The following is a 22,239-nucleotide window of genomic DNA, read 5'->3' on the forward strand; positions in this document are numbered from 1 at the left end:
AGGTTAGAGAGTAGTTGGTTACCTTTGGAGGGTATCAACTTCGAGGGGGCGTGAGGGAAACTGCTGGGGTCCTGAAAATACGCTGAACTGGGTAATGGCTGCTTGGCTAAACACGTATGTAAAAATTCATTAAGCGTGTGCACTTCATTGTATATAAGTTATACATCAATAAAGAGGGAAAAAATCCTTAAATTAAGAAAAAATGTGTATTGGCTCTGTAAATGCCGTTTCAAGACAAGTACCTTAGCTGTCCCCACCTCATCCTAGGTCACCACCCTCCTGTGTACAATTCCAAAGCCTTCCCTTGCAGAGAACCTCAGAAGTTGTCTGCTGCATTCGTTGAGCCTGGAGTGGGCATTTGTCTTGGATTCTCTAAGTCTGATCATTGAGGGCCACCTGAAGTCAGGACAAGGTTGAGGGCACCCATCAGGAATGGGATAAGACCCCATCTCACATGAGTGCCTGGCATCATCTCTGGGTAAGGAGGCCATAAAATCTATCTCCCAAACCAGAACATTTTTAGAACATAAAGGGACTCGTATTTTCACCAGGACAACAGGCATAAACCAGGATGTCCCAGGTAAGGGGTATACAACAGAACTTTTTGATATAAAAGCTAACAGATAACCTGGAAAGTACACATACCGGCACAAGTGTTACTTGGGTGGGTTGGGACAAGGGCAGCGGGTACACGAGAAGGAAAAGAAGACAGAAAGGACCCTTTAATCTGCCAAGGATGCAGAGGTATTCTATGATTGCTCTTCAGGGAATCGGGCCTCCAGCCCACACCCCAGTTGCTCCCCCTTCTTCTCCCCGAATTTACTGCCCCTTCTCTGGAACTCCTAAGCCTGACCCAGCACCCTGGCCCTCCCAGCCCACGGTTCCCCTGACCCCACTCCCTTTCCCAGAACTCAGTCGCCTGAGCCCCCTGCCTGCGGTTCCCTCCTAGGCCTCAGCCTTTCCTGCCTTCGACTGAAACAGCAGCATCTTCTAAGCCCTGGGGGCTTCCCCGGGCCCCAGCCCCGGCCTAGAACCGCCCGCCGACTGCTACGCTGCCACTGCCGCTTCCTCTATAAAGGGACCCAGGCGTCCGGGCCCAGGGGCCCCGCACAGCAGGTGAGACTCTCTCGCCCCATCTCCTTCGCTGCCTGGCGGTGGACTCCTGCTGCCACGTCCTGCCTCTTGGCCTGTGCCTGGCCCTCCTGCACCTCAGTCTGGGCCCTGGCCTGCCTGGGGCTTGGCCTTGGTGGGTTTGGTTTTGGTTTGTTTCCCTGTCTCTGTCTCTCCACCTGTCTTTCTGTCTCTGTCACACATTTTCTGTTTCTGCTGCTCTGTTCCCTTCTGCTCTCTGTTCCCTTCCCACCTCTGTTTTTCTTTCTGTCTGTCTCCCCCAGCTTACCTCAGGGTTTCCCTGACTGCATCTTGCCCCCTTCTCTGTCTGTCGCCCTGTCTCTCGGGGTGGCTGTCTCCGCGGGCAGGAGGCCCTCTTCCTCAACGCGCCCCGCCCCGCTCACTGTCTCTCTCCCTGCAGGTTCTCCACATGACACGACCTGGGCACCTCTACCTCCTGAGGGTGCATGGCAACCCCCTCCTCCTCCTCCTTCTGGGGCTGCTGCTGGCCCTGCCGTCTGAAACCCAGGTGAGGCAGGAGAGCAGGAGCCTCTGGGGTGGCCCAGCTGAACCTTGGGTCCTGGAGCCCCCTCTAACTCTGTTCTTTCCTAGGGCCTCCCTGGGGTTGGCCTCTCAGCTTCCACTGCTCGGACTGCCCAGCAGCACCCCCAGAAGCATTTCACCCCAGGCACCCTCAAACCTGCTGCTCACCTCGTTGGTAAGCATCCACCTGACTGCTCAGACGTCCAACTCCCACACTCCAGCCTTCCCAGGCCCCAAGCATCTATTCCATCTCTGCTCCAACTTCCCCTACCTCCCAAGGACAGAGGTGTCCAGCCCTCACCTCTCCCCTAACCATCCCCCAGGGACTAAGTCATCTAGTGCTTGTTTCCCCAGGGACTGAGACCACTGAGCCCCCAGACCCTTAACCCTTGCCCCCATGGCTCTTCCCAGGAGACCCCAGCGCCCAGACCTCGCTGCGCTGGAGAGCAAACACAGATCACGCCTTCCTCCGCCATGGCTTCTCTTTGAGCAACAATTCCCTTCTGGTCCCCACCAGTGGCCTCTACTTTGTCTACACCCAGGTGGTCTTCTCCGGGGAAGGCTGCTCCCCCAAGGCCACCACCACTCCTCTCTACCTGGCTCATGAGGTCCAGCTCTTCTCCTCCCAGTACCCCTCCCATGTGCCTCTCCTCAGTGCCCAGAAGTCTGTGTGCCCAGGTCCACAGGGACCTTGGGTACGCTCAGTATACCAGGGGGCTGTGTTCCTGCTAACCCGGGGAGACCAGCTATCCACTCACACAGTTGGCAGCTCCCACCTACTCCTTAGCCCCAGTAGTGTTTTCTTTGGAGCCTTCGCTCTGTAGAACCTGGAAAAACCCAGAAAGAAGAAAAAAATTGGTTTCAAGGTCTGCTCCCCATTTTGCCTCCATTCTGACAGTTTCAAGGGTTACCATCACCTCTCCTTTGACCATTCCAACAGTCTCAAGTCTTCCCCTACTCAAATCACCTGGAGCTTCCAAGAAGGAATTCTGGGCACTCAGGGGACCACACCTTTCTGAGCCACCCCAGATGCTCTGCCAAGGATTTCAAGCCTGCCTAGAAATTCCCAGCCCAGAGCTGTCTGTCTTGCCGGTCTAGGTGGAGCCTAGATTGGGACATGGAGGAGGAGCAGACGCCTGGAGGAGCTTGAGTGGATAACTGGAGGTGGGGAGGGGTAATTATTTATGATGGGAAAATTAAATTATTTATTTATGGAAGATGGAGAGAATGGAATAATAGAGGGACATTAGAAGAGAGAGAGATAAACAGACCCAAAACATGAAGAATGAAAGGGCATCAGCATAGGCTGGCCTAGAGAGAGACAGAGAGAGAGAAGTAGGTCTGAGCTTCTGAGGGGCTCTAGAAGGAAAGTGGAAGGTTCTTAAGAGCTAGCCACTGCTAACTAGACAACTCTGAGGTGAAATCTGCACCCTCAATGAAGACCAATAAACCTCTTTCCTCTGAAATGCTGTCTGTGTATATCTATCTGACTGGGAGAGGAGAATTTCCCAGATCTCTGCACAAAATGGAGGGAGGAAAAGAGGCCTCAAAGAGGGCAGGAGCTGTGGGAGAACAAGGAGTAAAGGGGCCCAAGGGGCTCTGGGGTTGTGTGGTGGATTCAAAGAGGCAGCCATACTGCTGCAGGGGAACCAAGGGATAAGCTGAGACAACAGAGGGGAAATAGGGCCCAGGGTCTGGGGTCCGGAGGGATGGAGGTCAGGGACCCCTAGGAGATATGGCCACATGTAGGGGCTCTGAGGAACCAGGATACAGGAGGCTTCTGAGAAGAAGTGACCACATCAGAGAGGGGAAATGTCCAGGACTCTGGGGTGGGGTATGCAAGGGGTCCTGAGGAGTGGGAGAGCCTCCAGGATTAGGAGGGTGTGGATTACAGGGGAGATTTGAAGAAACGTGCAGACACAGGGACTCTGAGGGGCAAGAGCATCTCCAGGAATTTGGGGGGAATGGGTTCTTTGAAAAGACATGAGCATACACAGAGGCTCTGAGGAGTGGGAGTGTCTCCAGGAATTTGGGCAACAGGAGTTCTCTAGGAAACACAGCCACACACGGACTCCAGGGGTGGGGGCGTCATGCAAAAATCAGAGACCTCAGGTTCCCTCGGAAGCCAAGACAGAAATCAGCAGTTTGAGTCCCAAGGTCAGAATGAAAGGAGAAGATCCACCCTGTAGGGTCTGTGAATTCCCAGGGCTGGTTTTACTCCCTCTGGGGCTGTCCCAGGCTTGTCCCTTCTATGCCCAACAGCCCTTCCAGAGGCCCCATCCACACTCCTAGTCTCAGTTTAGGAACCCTTTCCCTCACCTCCTTCTCCCAAGTGGCCCAAGCACACACCTCAGGACCCAAGACCCAGACACAGGCCTTACTTAGCTCCCAGCTTCCTCCCTGTCAAGGACTCAGTTTTCTGAAGCCCCCCCCACCACCCTGCCTTTGGCATTCTACCCCCATATGAGTCCTGTGTGGAAATCAAAGGGAAACAGTTCACAGAACTGGTCCTCAGAAGAAATGGAGACAACGAGAACTTGGGGGCAGGGGGTACTGGGGTCCAGCCTCCAGAGTCCTACGCACACATCCGTAACTGGCCCAGAAAGTCACCCTCAGAATCCAAATGGGTAGGGTGGGAAGTATCCTTGATGCCTGGGTGTCCCCAACTTTCCAAACCTCCACCCCCGTGATGGAGAAGAAACCGAGACAGAAGGTGTAGGACCCACTACCGCTTCCTCCAGATGAGCTCATGGGTTTCTCCACCAAGGAAGTTTTCCACTGGTTGAATGAAAGTTTCTCCCCGCCCTCCTGTGCCCCAAGGCTGTATAAAGGCAGCTGTTTGCACACCCAGCCAGCAGAACTCCCTCAGCGAGGACACCAGGGGACCAGCCAGGAGGGAGAGAAGCAACTCCAGACCCCCTGGAAAGACGCCACACCCCCAGACAAGCTGCCAGGAGGGATTCTCTCTCTCACACACACACTGCCCCAGGGCTCCACCATCTCCCAGCTATACTTGATCGCCTCTCCAAAGGACACCATGAGCACTGAAAGCATGATCCGGGACGTTGAGCTGGCCGAAGAGGCACTCCCCAAGAAGGCAGGGGCCCCCCAGGACTCCAGACGGTGCCTGTGCCTCAGCCTTTTCTCCTTCCTGCTTGTGGCAGGAGCCACCACGCTCTTCTGCCTGCTGCACTTCAGGGTGATCGGCCCCCAGGGGGAAGAGGTGAGTGCCTCACCAGCCTTCATTCAGAAATTGGGGCAAAAGAGATGGGTGGGGGGACACAAGTATGTAGATGGGGAGGAAAAACAGAAAAGGATGGGGAGTTAGAGACGTGGAGAGAGATGGGGAAGAGAAATATAGATAGAGAGCTTGGCACATGGAAGGTGCTCGCTAAATATTTGTTGAATGAATGAATAAACAAATGAACAATTGGATATATATAAAGAGGTAGGGCAATATGAGGTGTGGGTAGAGATACGGAGAAGAAACAAGTGATATGAGTAAAATCGATGAGATTGAAAGGGATACGGAATAAGATGTGGGAGATACAAAAGGAATAAAGAGAGAGATGAAAAGGTAAGGAAAGATGAAGATAAGGCATCTGGTATACGGAAGGAACTCAATGACAGAATTGTTGAATGGAAGGATGAATAAATGGATGACTGGTGAAAGAAGACTAGAGGCATCGGGGCAGAGAAAGCAAGCTAGATAAGCAGCCCAGCTATTTCTCCCTTTGTGGGGACTTCTGTTTAATGCTAACTCCTCCTTCTTCTCCTCAGCAGTTCTCAGATGGATTCCATCTAATCAACCCCTTGGCCCAGACGCTCAGTAAGTGTCTCCAAAGTCTCCTAATGCTGGGTTTGAGTGGAGATGGGAGCAATAGGGGGTGGGAGGGTCGGGGGGGAGATTTCAGAGTTTTGGTTTTTGGGGAGGAGGAATGGAGGTCAAGGTAAGAGGATATTTTTCTGGGAAGTTTTAAGCGTCTCACTTTGTCTTTCCTTTTTCCTCCTCAGGATCATCTTCTCGAGATCCAAGTGACAAGCCTGTAGCACACGTTGTAGGTAAGAATTCTGAGGATGTGTCTTAGGGGCTAAAATGAGTGAGCAGATGGAATACGGAAGGATAGGTTTAGGGGGGCTAAACGGGGCTGAGAGTAGACAGATATCTGGAGACAATGTGAGCTTAAGGGGGCAGTGGAGGAACAGCACAGATCTTAAGGGGGATACTCTGAACCTCATGGCCAGATGGGATGTGGGAAGACAGAGGGGACAGGAACCGGATGTGGGGCAGGGGAGCAGAACTTGAGGGCCAGGATGTGGAGAGTGGAACTGACTGACCGGGTCCCACTGACTCACCTCTCTCTCTCCCTCTCTCCCTCCAGCAAACCCCCAAACCGAGGGGCAACTTCAGTGGCTGAGCCGGCGTGCCAATACCCTCCTGGCCAATGGTGTGGAGTTGATAGACAACCAGCTGATGGTGCCTTCCGATGGGCTGTACCTCATCTACTCCCAGGTCCTCTTCAAGGGCCAAGGCTGTCCTGCCACCCAAGTGCTCCTCACCCACACCATCAGCCGTATCGCTGTCTCCTACAAGACCAAGGTCAACCTCCTCTCTGCCATCAAGAGCCCCTGCCATAGGGAGACCCCAGAGGGGGCTGAGGCCAAGCCCTGGTATGAGCCCATCTACCTGGGAGGAGTCTTCCAGCTAGAGAAGGGTGATCGACTCAGCGCTGAGATCAATCTGCCTGACTATCTCGACTTTGCTGAGTCTGGGCAGGTCTACTTTGGGATCATTGCCTTATGAGGGGGAATGGATGCCCATCCTTCCCCAACCCCCTCACCCACCTCGGTCCCTTTATAATCCATTTCTTCAGACCCCTTCTTCCCCTCCTGGCTTAGAATGGAAATTAGGGGCTCAGGGGTGGGCCCAACTTTATAATTTTAAATAACACTTAGAAGCCTGAGATGCAGGGGTGTGTGACCTGGACAATGGGGCACTGGCCGCCACCTAGAATCCAAAGTTAGGCTTCCAGAACCCACTGGATCCCTGAATGTAAATTGGGACACCCAGAACATGGAAGCCAAAGAGTCTTTGGTTCTATCCAGAACACTTGAGAACATCCTGAGAAGACCTTACGTAGAATTTGACATGAGTAGACCTCAGATCTCCCTCTCTCCAGAAGTTTCCAGACCCTTTCCTGAGATATGAAGCCCCTGCCTCTCCGCATGAATCGGGCCCCCTCTATTTATGTTTGTACTTGTAATTATTTATTATTTATTTATTATTTATTTATTTACTGATGAGAATGTATTTATTCGGGAGGTCGGGGGCCCTGGGGGACCAAGGTAAGGCTGCCTGTGCTTAGACATGTTTTCTGTGAAAACGGAGCTGAACCATAGGCTATTCCCACTTGGCCTCCTGGCCTCTGTGCCTCCCTTTGCTTATGTTTTTAAAAAATATTTATCTGATCAAGTTGTCTGAATAATGCTGATTTGGTGACAGACTGTCGCTATATCGCTAAACCTCTGCTCCCCAGGGGAGCTGTGTCTGTAACCGCCCTACTGGTCAGTGGCGAGAAATAAAGTTTGCTTTGAAAAGAAACATGGTCTCTTTCTTGGAATTAATAGTGTAGCCGCCTCTCCTTGGAGATGGGGATTCCCCTCCTGAAGTCCTCCCTCCACAGGATTTAGGATTCCTCAGACCCAGTCCCCAGTCCTTAGACTCTCAGACCACCTCAGGTCCAGGAGACCCTACAGAAACAAAGTCCAGCCAAATAACTCCCTCCCCCAGGAAAGAGAAGTCTGAACTCCATTACCTCGCCCTCAGAGAACGGGAATTTCCAACTCTGGGAATTCCAATCCCTGCTGGGAAAGTCCTGCAGCTCAGGTAAGATTTCCGGCTGTTGCTGCAGCAGGGAGAGTGGGGAGGAGCCACATCCTCAGGCATCTGAATCACAGCCAAGGAACTTCCAGAGATTCAGGTGTCTCGGCTCTGAATTCCCTGCTTCCGGCCACCCACCCAGCCCTGTCCTAACTGTGCAACCTGACCCAGTCACTTAACCTCATCTATCAAAAGGAGATGGGAATGCCCATTGCTTATAGGGTCATGTGGGAATAGAAGCAATAACTGCCTCAGGACACCTAGCAGGGCTTGGCATGTGGTAGGCACTCAGTGGAACCTAACTTTCTTCCTTTATCTGGCTAATCACCCCAGCTGCCTATCCCCTTCCATGCTCTCCGTGAGCAAAACTCAATGAGCAAAAGTAAGCAAAGGAAGAATATGAAAAACAAGCAATCACATATGGGTGAAGGGCCTGCATGACAGCTTGGTCTTGCCAATTTTTTGATTAATGGTAAGGGAAGGCGTGTGAGGTGGGCAAACCAGAAAGAGAACTCCCTACACCCAGAAAGAGCTCTTTCCCGGAGACAGAGTCAAAGACAAATATGGAGTTAAGAAATGAGGACACAGACAGTGAGAGCCCCCACTGGGCTCAAGAGCTTTTCCTTCCGGCCCAGGGCTGTCAGGGAGGGGAAAACCCTGTGGTGTGCCCACAGGGGTAAAGTGTCCCGTGGGGGTGACCTAGATGGGGCCTTGGGTCCCCCCTCTGCCTCCTCCAGGCGGGGGCTGAAAGTCAGTCATGGAGGGGGTGCTGTGAATTTACCCCAGAGCCCCTGACTGTTGCCCACTTACTGGAAGGAGGACCTGAAGTGTGAACCAGGGGTAAGGACCTTCCATCCACCCTGGACAGGACTGGGTGGCATCAGCTTTTCCTTCCCACCACCCCATTTCTCCCCTTTCTCAAACATCTTCCCCAACTTTCTCCAGCAGCCCCCTCCCTTCAGGTCTGGTGAGCTGCTCATTGCTTCTTGGAGAGAAGTGTTGGGTGGGGGTGGGGGCAGTGGCTGAAGGGGCCTTCAGGCAACTAGCAGGGAGAAGGGCTAGGACCCTTAGAGCATCATTCCTCAGTCACAGCAAGGGCTTACTCTGCATTGGGCCTTTCTTATTCTGGTGATTGCCTTTCCCTGCAATGACCCCTCTCGCGGTTGGGAGGGACTCAAGAAAAGAGTATATAGTTCCTGTATCTGGTGGGGACCATGTGGTTATAAGAATCAGCTTGGAGATGCTTTGGGGTTTGGGGAGAGCCTCTTCCTTCTTCCATCCCACTGGGCTAATGCTAGGGCCTGGCCATGGTAGGGGTGGGGGGCAGGAACGAGCAGCAGACCGCCATCCCAGGGAGCAAAGCCCATAGGTAGTATTATGAATCGTTGCAAGCAACCCTTCCCTCCCCAAAAATAGTAATTTAACCACTTGTGTGCCCACCCGAATTTAAGACCTGTTAGCATTTCAGCATCTATATTAGCAGCGCTAAAGCTTTACACTGTTTATTTTCATTACGCTCAAAATCAGTTTCCAAACTGTTTCCTACATTTTTTCCACTGCCATGGGCTCCTGGGTATCTGGGTCCCCAATATTTGGGCCAGTTCACGCAGTAGTACCATGCATTCGTGCTTCCTGGGACGCAGGCGGCCCTCACCCCACCATCACAGCCCCAAAGAAAGTCTTCCCTCTCCTGTAGTCCACCATATCGGGGTGACTGATGTTAACGTACACCCTCTCGCCCCTCCGGAGCTGCACCAGGCCGCCGAACCCTACGCTCGTGAACCAAAGGGGTCCGTATTCGTGCCTCCTGGCAGGGTCCAAAACCGATGTCACCGTCTCGGCACCCTCGAGCAGCAGCTGGGGAATCCCTGGCCCGTAGGCGCCCCCCGCCCGGTACAGTGAGCTGCGCAGCGTGACCGAGCGGCCGAGGGGGCCCCGGCCGGCAGGGGGCGCTCGGCCCCGGTAGCCGACGTAACAGTACAGGTAATAGAGGCCGTCCTGCGGAAGGGCCAGTCCCTCGGCGCCAGAGAACTGAGTGCCGCTTCTCAGAAACGCCTCTTCTTTCTTCGTCTCCCAGCCTAGCCCCTGCCCAGACTTCCAAGAGCCTGCGGAGAAAAGGGCCCGTCGGTTTTGGGGGAATTCGATCCTGAGAGGAGACATCCAGACCCGGGACTCCAGGGAGAGGGGGTATGGGGGTGGGACGGTGGCTTTTATCTTGATTCCTATCGAGACCGGGACGGAGGAGTGGGGTGACGGTGCCGTCTCTGTAATGAGTGTGCGTTGGGGGCTGAGGGAACCTAGATGTGGGATGCGGAGCGCTCCAGTGGGGAGATCCAGGACAAGTTTTGCCTGCTCCCCGAGGGAAGCCAGAAGTTAAAATAGGGACACCAGCGGAAAGGTGGACACTTCAGGGGCTAGAAGTAGTGGAGCCGGTTGGGAACCCCAGCGCTGCAATAACAGGGGAAAGGGACTTGAACTGCGAGCGAGCAGATCCGGCACCCTTGGTAAAGTGAGCTGAGCCCGCTGGATCCTTGCCTGATTCTCTAGGGCTATGTAAACGTTTATCCAGGTCTACGAAGTCCTTACCTATGAGGTGGGCAGCCGGGAGCCTCGGGCTGAGATCTGTTTCCGCTTTCTCCTCCGGCAGCTTCTGGAACTCTGGAAGGGGCGAAGAGTTCATGGTTAAGGGCTTGGGGGGCCACCCGAGCATGGTCCCCCTAAGAAGACAGGGCACCAGGGCTCAGGGATGGAGCACGCGAATTCCTAGAGGAAAAGGGTATGGGAACAAGGACAAGAGCTGGGGATCCCTTAGGGGCGGGAGGGGAAGATGATCTGCTCTTACCCAGTTGTTGCTGGCTCTGTCTCCCCGGATCAGCAGTCTCTGTTACCTGGGTGGGTGGGATCCGAGTACCCAGAGTTTAGGCTCAGCTGACACCAACCCCACCCCTACCAACATGGACCCAAGCTCCAAGCCTGAGGATTCTCCCACCTGTCCCACCCTCAACACACATCTACTTGGGAGGGAGAGCAAACAAGGCATGTCCTTGGGGCTGAGTTGTGTCTTGGGAAGGAAGAGGGGAGACAGAGAGACAACCAGGAAGGAGCTTGGAGACATCAGGACACAATGGCATCATGGAAGCATGGAAAGAGAGCCATCAAGCAGACAGGCAAGACATTCGCACCAGGGACGGAAGAGACAGTTGAGCAGTATGAGACAGGAGTCCCGAAAGCATAACTGGAAGTGAGTGAGCATGGTAGGATACAGCTTTCCTGTTGCAGCCACTCACCACTCCTCCCTGGTCCTGGGGCACCAAGACCAGCACAGTCAGGACAGTGATAGGCACAGACAGCACCACGGACCCCAGTACAATGGCTCCAACCACAGCCAGCAGGAGGCAGCCCCTCCCCTGGGGCCTCCCACCCCGGCCCTCTGGCCCCGATGCCTCCATGGAGATTGTGAGCCAGTGCCAGGGCAGGGGGGGCTTTCATACCCCAGAGGTGGGGCCACCCCCTCCCCATAGACCCACACACCTGGCTGGGACTTTCCACACACCCCTGCTCCCCTCACCCAGCTTCCTGTTTACCCAGAGCTGGGGCAGGGCAGCTGGATGCCTGGGTTCTCTGAACTGGGGAAGGAGTTGGGGTAGAGAGACAGGCTTTCAGGGTCAAGCTGAAGGGGGCCTTTGAGATCTTCTGGCTCAGCAGGGAGAAAAACCAAGGCCCAGGGAGGGAAGGTAGAAAGTCAGGCAGCGAGGTTGCCGGGAGAATGCAGGACTCTAGGTTTTCAGTGCAGTCTGCATTCTTCTTCACCTCCCCCACCCAGGTGGGTGTTGGAGGGAGGGCTGCCTCCTTGTCCCTGAGGTCAGGAGCAGAGTAGAACAAGAACTGAGATCTTGGGGGATGGATGTCTGAGTATCCGTCACACTGACCTCTCCATCCCATTGCCTTGCTCACCCCTAGCACCCTCTTGATGGTGCGAAAGGCAGAGTTAAGCTGCTGAAGGGGTCTCAGCCTCACCACTGACTCACTTGGGGAGGGATGGAAATGGAGTATTACCTCCCTAGTATGCACAGTGCAGGCGGGAAAGAGATGAGCCATGCCCCTGCCTCTAAGAGCTTTGCAGTCTAGGATGAGCCTGATCCACTTGTAGGTACTTATTAAATGTTTACAAATGAATGAATGAATGAGCAAAACAAAGCAGCAAGGACAAAATGAATGGTATAGGTACGCAGTGCAGTAGGAGTTAAAGGGAGAAAAGACCAGGTTCGTGGAAGTTGAAGGTAGTCCCAGATCATCTCCCCTTGATGACATCTCTATGTGTTCAAGATAACTATAACAGTAATAATAAAAATACGTAAATAGTACTTAGCATGTGCCTGCCACTGATCTACGCACTTTACAAATAATATTCTTTTAATCCTGACAGGAAACTAGGGAACAGAGAGGTTAAAAAACTTGTGGAAGGTCACACCGTAAGTGGCAGAGTCAGGATTTAAACCCAGGCTGACTGGCTCCAGCCTTGACCACAAGACAGTTTAAAAACTGAGTACTGACTTCAGATTTGTAGACCGTATGTAAATTTCACCTTCCCCAGCCCCCACAAAAAAGGGGAATCAAGGACGGAACTCCAGCCAATGATAAGCATGCTGAAAGGTTTAGAGGTGAAATGTACTGACGTTTGCAACTTTGAAAGGCATCCAAAAATGAGATGGCTTGATGGATAGATATGTGATAAAGCGAATACAGCAAAATGTGAATAGTAGATTCTAAATGGTAGAGATACGTTCACCGTACAATTTTTTAAGTTCTTCTTTACCTCTGAATTTTCTAAATAACAAATGTTTTCGAAAAACAAAAATCTTGAGTATTGTTCTCTTGTCCTGCAAGAGGCACATTGAGGGTGGGGGTGGGAAAGTAGCAGAAAGTTCCTGAATTTGGAGAAGGAATTACAAATGCATACGGACCCAGATACCAGATCTTCTTACCTCTCTCCTCCCCTTGGGCTCCCCAATCTTCACCCTCCTCAAGGACTGTATATGCAATCCTCTAGTAACCTGCTCCCCACCCCCCATCATAGTTAGGGCCACGAACAGGCCCTCACCCAGGTCTCTGACCGGAGGGCCTGAGACCACTGCTCTTACTCGCTGATATCAGAATGCTGCCTCCTGCAGGAGGTCCACCTGGATTGCCCCATCTCCTTTCCCAAGCACCAACTCTTCATCAACTTTCTGTCCTAGACCCATCAGCAGTGCTCATGTAGATCTAGTTTTGCTGCCTGTAACTGCCCTATTTATTAATCAGCTAGCCAAGCACTCTGTTGCATACAGCCCCAGGACACCAGGCAAGTCATCCCAAATCTGCCAGAGCTCCCAGCCTGATGTGAGATCAGGGAGGTGTGTGCCCACGCATGTGCCAAGATCATAAACTCTTGGTATACGCATTGTAAGGGGTTGAGGAACAGAATTTCAAATGCTCATGGAATCCAGAGTTTCTGGAGCCATTGAGGTTAAAATGATGCACACAAAACCATTGCCCAGAGGTTATCTTTAAACCTTAAACCAAAACTGCTGCCCGAAAGTCATCTTTAAACCAAACAATAAAAAGAAACCCACTGCCGTCAAGTCAATTCCAACCCATAGTGACCGTGTAGGACAGAGTAGAACTGCCCCACAGGGTTTCAAAGGCTGTAAATCTTTATAGAAGCAGACTGACCCATCTTTCTCCCTCAGTGCAGCTGGTGGATTCAAACCTTTTGGTTAACAGCTGAGTGCTTAACTGCTGTGCCACCAGGTCTCCTAGTAAACCATAGTTCAGTTTAATTTTTAAAGAATGTTTGCCCTGAACATTGTGCTCTTTTAAAGAACTATCTATGTGCAGTCAGTTTGACAACAGCAATTTCAAAGATCAGACTAGAAGCTATGTTTCAAGGTCAATCCTGCATGTCCACAAGTTATTTTGTAAACTTTGTTCTGGCCCTGTTTCCATGGCAATGAATAAACACTAGCAATAAGCTGAGGTATAAAAATATCTAAAGGATCTTTCTTCTCTGGGACATTTTGACTCTCTAGTCAGAAATGTTGCCCTAATTTGCAAACTGTATATTAAATAAACTTCAATCAGTTCTATTATTGGCTTAACATTGATTTTATTTTAACAGGGTAACTGGGAAAAGTTAATCAGAGATGGCTGCCTGGAGGTGTACATTTACCAACTAGCAGGAACAACAGGATGGTTGGAACTGAGGGGGATTATAGGCCTAGTTACAGTTCCAGAAGTCACAATCCTAACCCTCAAAGCCTAATTTCCTTTCTTAGAAATGTTGGGGGAGAAGTTAAAGCCAGAGGAGGGGCAGGAATGTCTGAGGTAGCAACACCTCTCTCCACCCGGGAAACTCATGTCAGTCTGGAGTCTGTCCACCCTGCAGGCCACAGGATCTGGGTAAGCTGGGAGTGCACAGGGACCCTGATGGGGCGGGGGAGGGAGACTGTGAGAGGAAAGACCCTCATGCCCAGAGTAAGGTGAGGCTAAGATGGGGGAGGGAGAGAATGGGTTTGAGGGTCCTGGGCCCAAAAGGAAGGAATCTTCTCCAGCTTCTGGGTCTCTGCTCCCCAAAGAAATTAAAAATAGCCCATCCCCATTGCTCCCCTCATGGCTGCCTCAGGCTCTTCCTGTCAGCTGTACTTCTGCTCCCCGCCCCACACACACACCCAAGAATTCCTCTTGAACCCTGGAGGGTCTCAGTTTCCAGACTCTGGTCAGTGCATCTGGCTCTGGAGTGAAGTCAACAGCCCCCTCTTTGCTCTCAAACAGGAACCAGTGGTTGGAGGACAGGAAATGCCTGAGGGGAAGTTATGGGGCCCTAGACACTCTCTCAAGCCCCATTTCAGCCCCATTCCTAACTGCCTGTAAGGTACAGCTTTCCACACTTGCCAAGTAGGGCCCCCTGCGAGTTGCCCTGGGGCTAAGGCAGCAGCATCAACTGCAGGGCACTGCCTTCCTTATTTTTCTACCAGTTCCTACACCCACTCCAGACCCTGGCTGCTCCTCCTCTGTCAGTCCTCTCACCAGAGCCTAGAACTATCCAACTGGAGAGACTCCTATGAACCACCTGGTCAGCCTAGGACAGAGGGAAAAGAGTGGGCTCTAGAGCTAGACACAGCTGACCTTGGACCCCAGTTCTGCCACTTCTGGCCTAGGGGTCCTCATAAAAGTCAGTGGCTTGACCCTCAGTGTCTTAGTTATCTAGTGCTGAAATACCACAAGTGGATGGCTTTAACAAACAGAAATTTATTTTCTCATGGTTTAAGAGGCTAGAAGTGCAAATCCTGAACACTGGCTCTATGCGGAAGGCTTTCTCTCTCTGTCGGCTCTGGAGGGAGGTCCTTGTCTCTTTAGCTTCTTCTTCCTGATTCCTTGGAGATTTCAACGTGTCTTGGCATCAGTCTTACCCCATCTCTCTCGCTACTTTCTTGTTTAATCTCTTTTTATATTTCAAAAGAGAATGACTCAAGAAACATCCTATACTAGCCGTGCTTCATTCACATAACAAAGACAACCCATTCCCAAATGGGATTATAACCACAGGCATAAAAACCAAAAAACGAAACCTGTTGCCATTGAGGCAATTCTGACTCATAGCGACCACAAGCATAGAAGTTAGGATTTATAACTCATATTTTAGGGGGACATAATTCAATCTATGACAGTCAGGTTTCTTGCCTGGGAAGTGGGCACCATAATCCCCTACTGTGTTGTGGAGATCAGTGGTGACAAATGAAAAGTACCCAGTTCAGAGCTGTCACTAGGTGAGGCTCCTCAGCCTGGGAAACAGTTGCAACAGAGGGCCCTCGCCTTACAGATGAGGAACTTGAGGCACGTGACTCACCTAAGATCGGGGGCTACATTTCCTGACCTTGAGGCCAGTCCTCAGTCCACGGCCATGAGAAAGCCAACAACGTCAAGTGGCACGGACAATGGATTCCTTCCTTATAAAAGGTTTGTGTATCACAGGAAGCAATGAGTGAAAAGTGGTGTGTCAGTTCATGAGTAGGTGGTCAGGACCTCTCAGGACCAGCTGGCGTGGGGCAAAGGGACTTTACAGTGAGGGCCCAGAGACAGCAGGTGCTGCAGCGGATGCCTCTGAGGGTGGGTGGTGAGGTAACTGATGAGGGATGGGACCTCTGGTATGGGGTGAGATAAAGTGACCTAGGGTGAAGGGTCTCTGAGGGGAGATCCTGTCTCTAAAACCATTGGAGGGGGGAACTGGGATATCCGTGACCAGCCAGGAAAATGGGCAAGCTGGAGAAATGGGCCCTCTAATACTTGCCCATTTTCCCCACAGTTTTTTTTTAGTGTCTGCAGCGCTGGGAGGGTTCCTGCTCCTAGTCATGGGCATTCTGTCCACCTGTCTGTGTTGGCTCCACCGGAGAAGTGAGTCCTACCTTCACCTCCCCCATTCAGCCATGCCACAGCAGTGTCCCCTCCCATGCCCATTCCTACTGCTTTCCCAGATGTCTCCTCTCCACTGATCCAGGCAGGCCCTGGGTGAGGAGGATGGTGGGAGTTGGGTGTGAGGGATGAGGGAAGAGTGTCCAAAGAGAGAGGCAAGGAATTCACCCATGGGAACCGTGGGGAAGTCATGTGAGGAAACACCTGCCTGATCATGACCTCCCTGGTGCTGGGATGGGGACTCAGCTCCTGGGTTCCACACCCCAGGAGGGGAGGGTTGGGTAACACACATGGGAGGACCATGCTGAGCTGCTTCTTTTCCTTCCAGTAAAGAGGGTGGAGAGGAGCTGGGTGAGTTTGGGGGTAGAGCAAGGGGAGGGGGGAGGGGAGGGGAGGGGAGGGGAGGGGAGGGGAGGGGAGGGGAGGGGAGGGGAGGGGAGGGGAGGGGAGGGGGAGCGCAAGAGAGGACCCAGGTGGGTGACAGGAGAAGAAGAGGGGGCTGAGGGCTGAGATAAGGGGTGGGGGCCAAGAGAAAAAGAGAAGGAAAATAGGAGAATGAGTCAGAGAGGCAGAGAAAATGAGAGAGAGGCAGAAAGAGACAGAAATAAGAGAATGAGACGAAGAGAAGAAAGAAATGGTGTAGAGATAAGAGAGAAAATAAGACAAAAAGGAGAGGAAAAAGACACAAAAAGAGACAAATAGTGAGAAACAGAAAATAAAGGAGAGAAACCGAGAGAAAAATGAGAGGGGAAGAAAACAGAGAATGAGAGAGACTCAAAGTGAAAGGGCAAGGAGAGAAAAGAGCAAGAGCTTACACCGGCAGACAGAAAGGGAGGGAGAGAGAGAAGAGTGCAAGAAGAGAACAGAGCAGGGGAGACTGAAAAGGTAGCAAGGAGATAAGAAAGGCGGGAGGAGGGGGGCAGAAATCCACCAGGAAGGAAGGAAGGGAGGGAGGGAGGAAAGGAGAAAGGAAGGAAGGGAAGGAGGAAGGAAGGGAGGGAGGGAGGGAAGAAGGTAGGGAAAGAGGGAGGAAGGAAGGGAAGGAGGGAGGAAGGGAGGGAAGGAGGGAAGGAGGAGGAATGGAGGGAATTCCCTCCTTGTGCCCACCCCTGTGCCCACTCCTGTGCCCGCCCCTCTGTATCAGCCCCCTGTGCCCACCTCCTGTGCCTGCCTCCTGTGCCCGCCCCTCTGTACCACCCCCTGTGCCTCCCTCTCTGTACCACCCCCCTATGCTCATCCCCCCATGCCAGCCTCTCTATGCCAGCCTCTCTGTGCCCATCCCAGGCCCTGTCCTCAGAGCAGGAGCTCCACTATGCATCTCTGCAGAGGCTGCCAGCACCAGGTGGTGCTGAGGGGCCCAACCTCAGCAAGGGAGACCAGCAGGATGCCAAGGAAGACCCCAGTGCTGACTATGCCTGCATCGCCAAGAAAAAACCCACCCTAGCACCCCCAGGCGCCTCCCTCAAGGGGTAGGTAGGGTTGTTCTGTAGTTCACCCAGTAAAGACCGTGGTCTCCCCACCTTCTGCATCTCAGGCTTCTCTGTACATCTCAAGCCCCCATTAGAAATGACCACAGTCAAAACTTAAATGGCTTTCCACCACCACACCCCCACTCACTCTGGAGTCAAGTGGTGATTTATTGGATCAAGAAGGGCATTAAAGAACCCAAGTTCCCCTAAAGGCCAAGAAAGAGTATTTTTCTATGGGCCTGGCCACAATGAGGTTGTTGACAAGGAGGAAAAATAGATGCCATAATCCCCACACCTCAGGAGAATCTGCCTCAGCCTGCTGGACCTGGGAGAGGTGGATGTGTTGAGCCTCAGGCAGGTAGTGGGAGGGGGCTCTGGGCTCTATTTAGGGAAGCATCCTCCTTGGGTCTTTCTGGTCTGGACTTAGTGGAGGGGATAGTTAAGAGCCTGGGGCCCCTGGAGAGGGGCATATTGGGGCTCCTGGAGAATGGAGAGGAAAATATGTGAGACTGATAAGGGGAAGTTAGTAGTGGGACAGAGAGGGATTTGTTGGAGTCCCTTGAAGAGGGCTGGGAATCACGGGGCTAGAATCACTCCTCAGAGGCCATCCAAGTGGTGGCAGGGTGTTCCCATGTGACAGGGATGGCAGGGTGTTCCCACACAACAGGTGCCTGGCAGGAGAGACCACAAGTGCGGCTCAGCACTACAGCATCTTGTCTTCTTGGCCTCTGTCTCTCCCTCTCCCAGCCCTCTTACTGTCCCTCCCGTCTCCTCTGCCTTTGCCCCTGGTGCCATTACTCACATTTGCCCTGGTAATAGATGGTGCTGCCCATGGCCACAGAGAGAAAACTGAAGGCATAGAATGCAGCCCTAAGGAGGAGGTGGAGGATGGTGCTGTCCTCTCGCTGAGAGGATCCTGAATGTGGGGTGGTGGAGAGGAAGAGGTTTGGTAAAGGCGGCCCTGGGGAAGAAGCATGCACAGGCTCAGGGAGGGGCAGGGGGCAGGGGGCCTGTGGGAAGGACTTTCCACTTCCAGGGACATTGCCAAGTGGGGGCTCCAAAGACAGGTGCCACCTCCCAGCACCTCACCTCTCTCCACCACCAGACAAGTCCCATTCCCAGTGCCGACACCCAGGCCCAGCACCTCCACCCTGCACAGGTAGACTCCAGAGTCATTGGCTAGGGTGTCCCATATGTGCAGCTCAGCCTGGTGGTCACAGAGGAAGCGGGCAGAGCCGAGGGGGGCCAGGCGGCCCTGGAACTCTGGGGTCCTGTTCCTCACCTCCTTCCCAGGGGCTACATTGTCCCAGTACCACGTGACAGAGCCAATGGCAGGTCTCCCTTGGCTGGCATTGAAGAAGCAGGGCAGGGAGGTGGTGGCGCCCTCCTCGGTCCGAATCTCAGGGGGCTGGATCACCCAGAGAGCACAGGATGCTGGGGGGCAGAGAGAAGACCCAGAGAAACACCTCCTCAGCTTGGAATCAAATATCTAGTTGATCCACCAGGGAAGGCACACAGGGACAAGCACTTTGGCTAATAAACCTGCCTCATTTCAACCCTCTCCTCTTTACCAATCTAATTTCTTAACCTTGGTTAAATAGTTTTTCAAGTTCGTTTGCATACCAAATCTCACCCTCACGCTCCCCCTACCCCGTCATTCTCCAGCCACATTCAGGAGTAACTTATCTTGCTGAAATTTAACCCAACAGAGTCAAATTGAACCCCATTAATGAATGACTGCCTTGTTAACTAATATCATTAATTACATTATTCCAGGTATTAGTCTAGTACTAATGACATTTCTCACTATGCTTTTTGTTAAAGACCATTAACTAATTAAATCTCCTAGGTGAAGGCATGGCTGTAATGGGTTGAGAGCCCCAGTTAATTCATACAAATTGATGAATTAGACCAATGATTAAAATTATTCATTATATTTCCCAGTTAGTGAAATTCACTAGTCATCCTTCTATTTCAGTGGTTCTCAAACCTGAGTGTGTATCAGAATCACCTGGAGGGTTTGTTAACACAGATTCCTGGACCCCACTCCCAGGCATTTTAGCGGGGCGTGCCAGGTGATGCTGAAGCTGCTGATTTGGAGTCTTTGAGAAGCACTGAGCCTAGTTAATGAATATTTCTGATAGTTAAAATCTTTAATTCAAATCCATTTCATTAAGAAATTTATCTTAGATTTCCCAAACTCCTGATTATGTATCTAGACCCCTGGATAATAAGTCTGATTTAATTGGCTTACTAAACTCATTAAAATAAAACTGACCCCTCAAAAAAAAAAAAAAAAGCCCCTTCCTTCAAGTCCTTCCTTCTTTTAAGCCTTTTTACTGGTCCTTACAACCTTTTTAGAAAGAGGCTGAGAAGAAACTGGATCTGGGGTCAAACTGGGGATGACCCTCCCAGCGAGGTGACAGAGAAATTCACAGTGGGGCAGGGAGGGAACCATGGACTGGGGGAGTCCCCTGTATGTCAGCTTTACGGAGGACCCCATCGGCTCCCACTCCCCTTTCCTATCCAATCCCCTCAGGGCTCAATGCTCAGCACCCCCCGCCCCAAGCCTGCTGCCTTGGGCATCCATGTATCCAGCCTCCTCCCCACCCCACCCCCACACTCCCAGCCCCACACACTCCTCTAAAGCCCTGTCACCTGGATGGACCAAGATAAAGATGAGCAACAGCGTCCAGGCCATGTCACAGGGTGGCTGGGTTGTCAAGGGGTACCTGAGCAGTGAGGTCTGGGTGGAGGAGGAACAACCCACTACTTGAGGCCAGGCCTTCGGTCACCAGTGGGGGTGGGGAGCCTCCTATGACACGTAAGACTCATATCACCCGCTGAGGACCGCAACTGCCTGGGACCTCAAGCATCAACTGTAGGGCACATCTCCCTGAGGAGAGAGGATACTGCTGATGAAGGTATCTGGGTCTCTGGGAGGCATGAGCAGTTGGTGGGCAGGTTGCCTAAGTGTGATGGGCAGGGTAGGGCTCAGACACCCAGTAAGGAAAGGGTGGGTAGGCTGATAAGCGAGGCTGGGTGGGCGGGTGAGACCAGGATGTGGTTCTCTCTGCCTTCTGATGTGGTTCTGCCCGCCTTCTGAGGTTCAAGAAGGCCAGCCCTTTACCCAGAATAAGCCTCCAGGAGCCCTTCTGGACCCAGAAGCTAATCTATTTCCCCTCCCCACTGCCCATCAGTGCCCACCTATCCATTTCCTTGGAGTCTGGACCTCCTGCTGGGCTATTCCAGAATTTATATGTAGGAGGGGAGTAGGGGAAGTAAGCTGATTGGTGTTGAAGGGGCACTGGAGGAGGTGGCTAGGAACTTTGTCTGGAAGGCTATTTACATAGATTGTATGGATTTGGATGGTTTGGCAGAATGAGTGCAGCTGATGGAGAAGTCTGGACTGATTCATATTCAGATCTCCATTAAAGGAATACACCCCCAGCAGAGGTCTGCTTTGTCTACTGCCTTCCAGAAGGACACATTACCCACTGGGAAATCCACTCATTTTATTATTTTATTCACCGTTTAACCAACATTTTATTGAGAACCTACGAAGTGCCTGTTACATGAAATGTAGTGAATGGTACAGACACAAAAGAAAGACACATGGCATTACGTGTAACTTCGAGGTTATACAGGGATTAGGACAAGAGCGTGCCACATATTTACACACCTACCTGAGATAATGCGGCACGTAGAAAAGAATAATCACATTTTTTTTAATATGGCCAGTGAAACAGGTGCCCAGAACTCGCCACACACTTTCTTTTTGACTCCTTTATATTAATATATTTTTTTTTTCTTTGTGTCTGTGCTTCTACCTCTGCTTCATAATACATGAATAGACTGTCCAGTCCCCACCCTTCAGGGCACACTGCTTTGGGGCATTGTTTTCTTTGAGAGCCAGTAGTCTAATGGCAAAGAAGGGAGTCAGGCTAAGTTCAAATGCCAGCTCCCCAATAACTAGTTACATAATCTTTTTTATTAAAAAAAAAAAAAAAAACTTTTAGTTTTATAATATTGAACGAATTATTTAACCTTCTAAGCCACCTCAAAGGAGCCATGGTGGCACAATGGTTAAGGGCTCAGCTGCTAATCTGAAAGTCGGAGGTTCCAACTCACTAGCCGCTGGGCAGGCAAAAAAACCTGGCGAGCTGCTCCCATAAAGGTTCCAACCTAGGAAACCCTGTGCAGAAGCTTCTACTCTGTCCTGTAGAGTCGCTATGAGTCGGAATCGACTGGACGGCACCTAACAACAACAAGCCATCTGGAAAACCACAACACGCCACATAATCTGAGAAGGACTCACTCTGCTATTCTCCATCACCCAGCCCAGTAAGAGGCGTAGCGAAAGTAAGGAGCGCTCAAGACCAGTCTCTAAATTTACACACCATACTCCCGCCGCCCTCGTTGTGGTGGGGAGGGAGGGGGAAGGGTGGATGTGATTCGCCGGCCGGCCTCGTCTGGCGCCCCCTTGGGCTTGTGCCCAGGGGCAAATGCCCTCCTCTAACCCCCACCTGAGGAGCCCTGGTGGTGCAGTGGTTAAAAGTGCTTGCCTGCTAACAGAAAGGTCGGGGGTTCAAACCCACCAACCGTTTTGCGAGAAAAATGTGGCAGCCTGCCTCGGAAAGATATACAGCCCTGGAAACCCTATAGGGCAGTTCTACTTTGTCCTATAGGGCCCGCAAAGGATTAATGGGTTAACAACCCCCCGCCCCACCCCCCCACCCCCCCGCCACGCCTCTGAGCCCAATGGCCGCCTCTTTCAGAGCCATCGAA

General features: G+C 52.1%; 5 protein-coding genes across 7 annotated transcripts; 3 read left to right on the forward strand and 2 right to left on the reverse strand.

Annotated features, from left to right (window-relative positions):
* The first annotated feature begins 1,109 nt into the window (after nt 1–1,109).
* Nucleotides 1,110–3,092, forward strand: LTA (lymphotoxin alpha). Its single transcript, XM_049875119.1, has 4 exons — nt 1,110–1,246; nt 1,532–1,639; nt 1,723–1,828; nt 2,065–3,092. Exons 2-4 carry the CDS (start codon nt 1,541–1,543, stop codon nt 2,475–2,477), a joined length of 618 nt encoding a protein of 205 aa, XP_049731076.1. The 5' UTR covers nt 1,110–1,246; nt 1,532–1,540; the 3' UTR covers nt 2,478–3,092.
* Nucleotides 3,093–4,522: 1,430 nt separating this feature from the next.
* On the forward strand, nt 4,523–7,249 carry TNF (tumor necrosis factor). 2 transcript variants are annotated; one of them, XM_049875131.1, is made up of 4 exons: nt 4,523–4,876; nt 5,434–5,482; nt 5,668–5,715; nt 6,036–7,249. In XM_049875131.1, the coding sequence occupies exons 1-4, from the start codon at nt 4,691–4,693 to the stop codon at nt 6,455–6,457; spliced, it is 705 nt and encodes a 234-aa protein (XP_049731088.1). In that variant the 5' UTR covers nt 4,523–4,690; the 3' UTR covers nt 6,458–7,249. The 2 variants fall into 2 exon arrangements, with proteins under 2 accessions (XP_049731088.1, XP_049731093.1); XM_049875136.1 differs by having other exon boundaries at nt 5,437–5,482.
* Nucleotides 7,250–9,020: 1,771 nt separating this feature from the next.
* On the reverse strand, nt 9,021–11,002 carry LTB (lymphotoxin beta). Of its 2 annotated transcripts, XM_049888559.1 has the most exons (4): nt 10,822–10,999; nt 10,377–10,422; nt 10,121–10,192; nt 9,021–9,639 (listed from the first exon to the last, which is right to left on the reverse strand). In XM_049888559.1, the coding sequence occupies exons 1-4, from the start codon at nt 10,981–10,983 to the stop codon at nt 9,185–9,187; spliced, it is 735 nt and encodes a 244-aa protein (XP_049744516.1). In that variant the 5' UTR covers nt 10,984–10,999; the 3' UTR covers nt 9,021–9,184. The 2 variants fall into 2 exon arrangements, with proteins under 2 accessions (XP_049744516.1, XP_049744526.1); XM_049888569.1 differs by lacking the exons at nt 9,021–9,639; nt 10,377–10,422 and having other exon boundaries at nt 10,822–11,002.
* Nucleotides 9,596–21,803, forward strand: LST1 (leukocyte specific transcript 1). The gene is made up of 7 exons (XM_049888583.1): nt 9,596–9,721; nt 13,849–13,972; nt 15,393–15,529; nt 15,876–15,964; nt 16,311–16,333; nt 17,267–17,451; nt 21,677–21,803. The coding sequence occupies exons 2-7, from the start codon at nt 13,889–13,891 to the stop codon at nt 21,711–21,713; spliced, it is 555 nt and encodes a 184-aa protein (XP_049744540.1). The 5' UTR covers nt 9,596–9,721; nt 13,849–13,888; the 3' UTR covers nt 21,714–21,803.
* NCR3 (natural cytotoxicity triggering receptor 3) lies at nt 17,571–20,325 on the reverse strand. Its single transcript, XM_049888638.1, has 4 exons — nt 20,110–20,325; nt 18,541–18,885; nt 18,254–18,367; nt 17,571–18,122 (listed from the first exon to the last, which is right to left on the reverse strand). The coding sequence occupies exons 1-4, from the start codon at nt 20,150–20,152 to the stop codon at nt 18,049–18,051; spliced, it is 576 nt and encodes a 191-aa protein (XP_049744595.1). The 5' UTR covers nt 20,153–20,325; the 3' UTR covers nt 17,571–18,048.
* Nucleotides 21,804–22,239: the final 436 nt, after the last annotated feature.

This window comes from Elephas maximus, chromosome 1 (assembly GCF_024166365.1).
Source record: "Elephas maximus indicus isolate mEleMax1 chromosome 1, mEleMax1 primary haplotype, whole genome shotgun sequence".
Lineage (NCBI taxonomy): Eukaryota > Metazoa > Chordata > Mammalia > Proboscidea > Elephantidae > Elephas > Elephas maximus.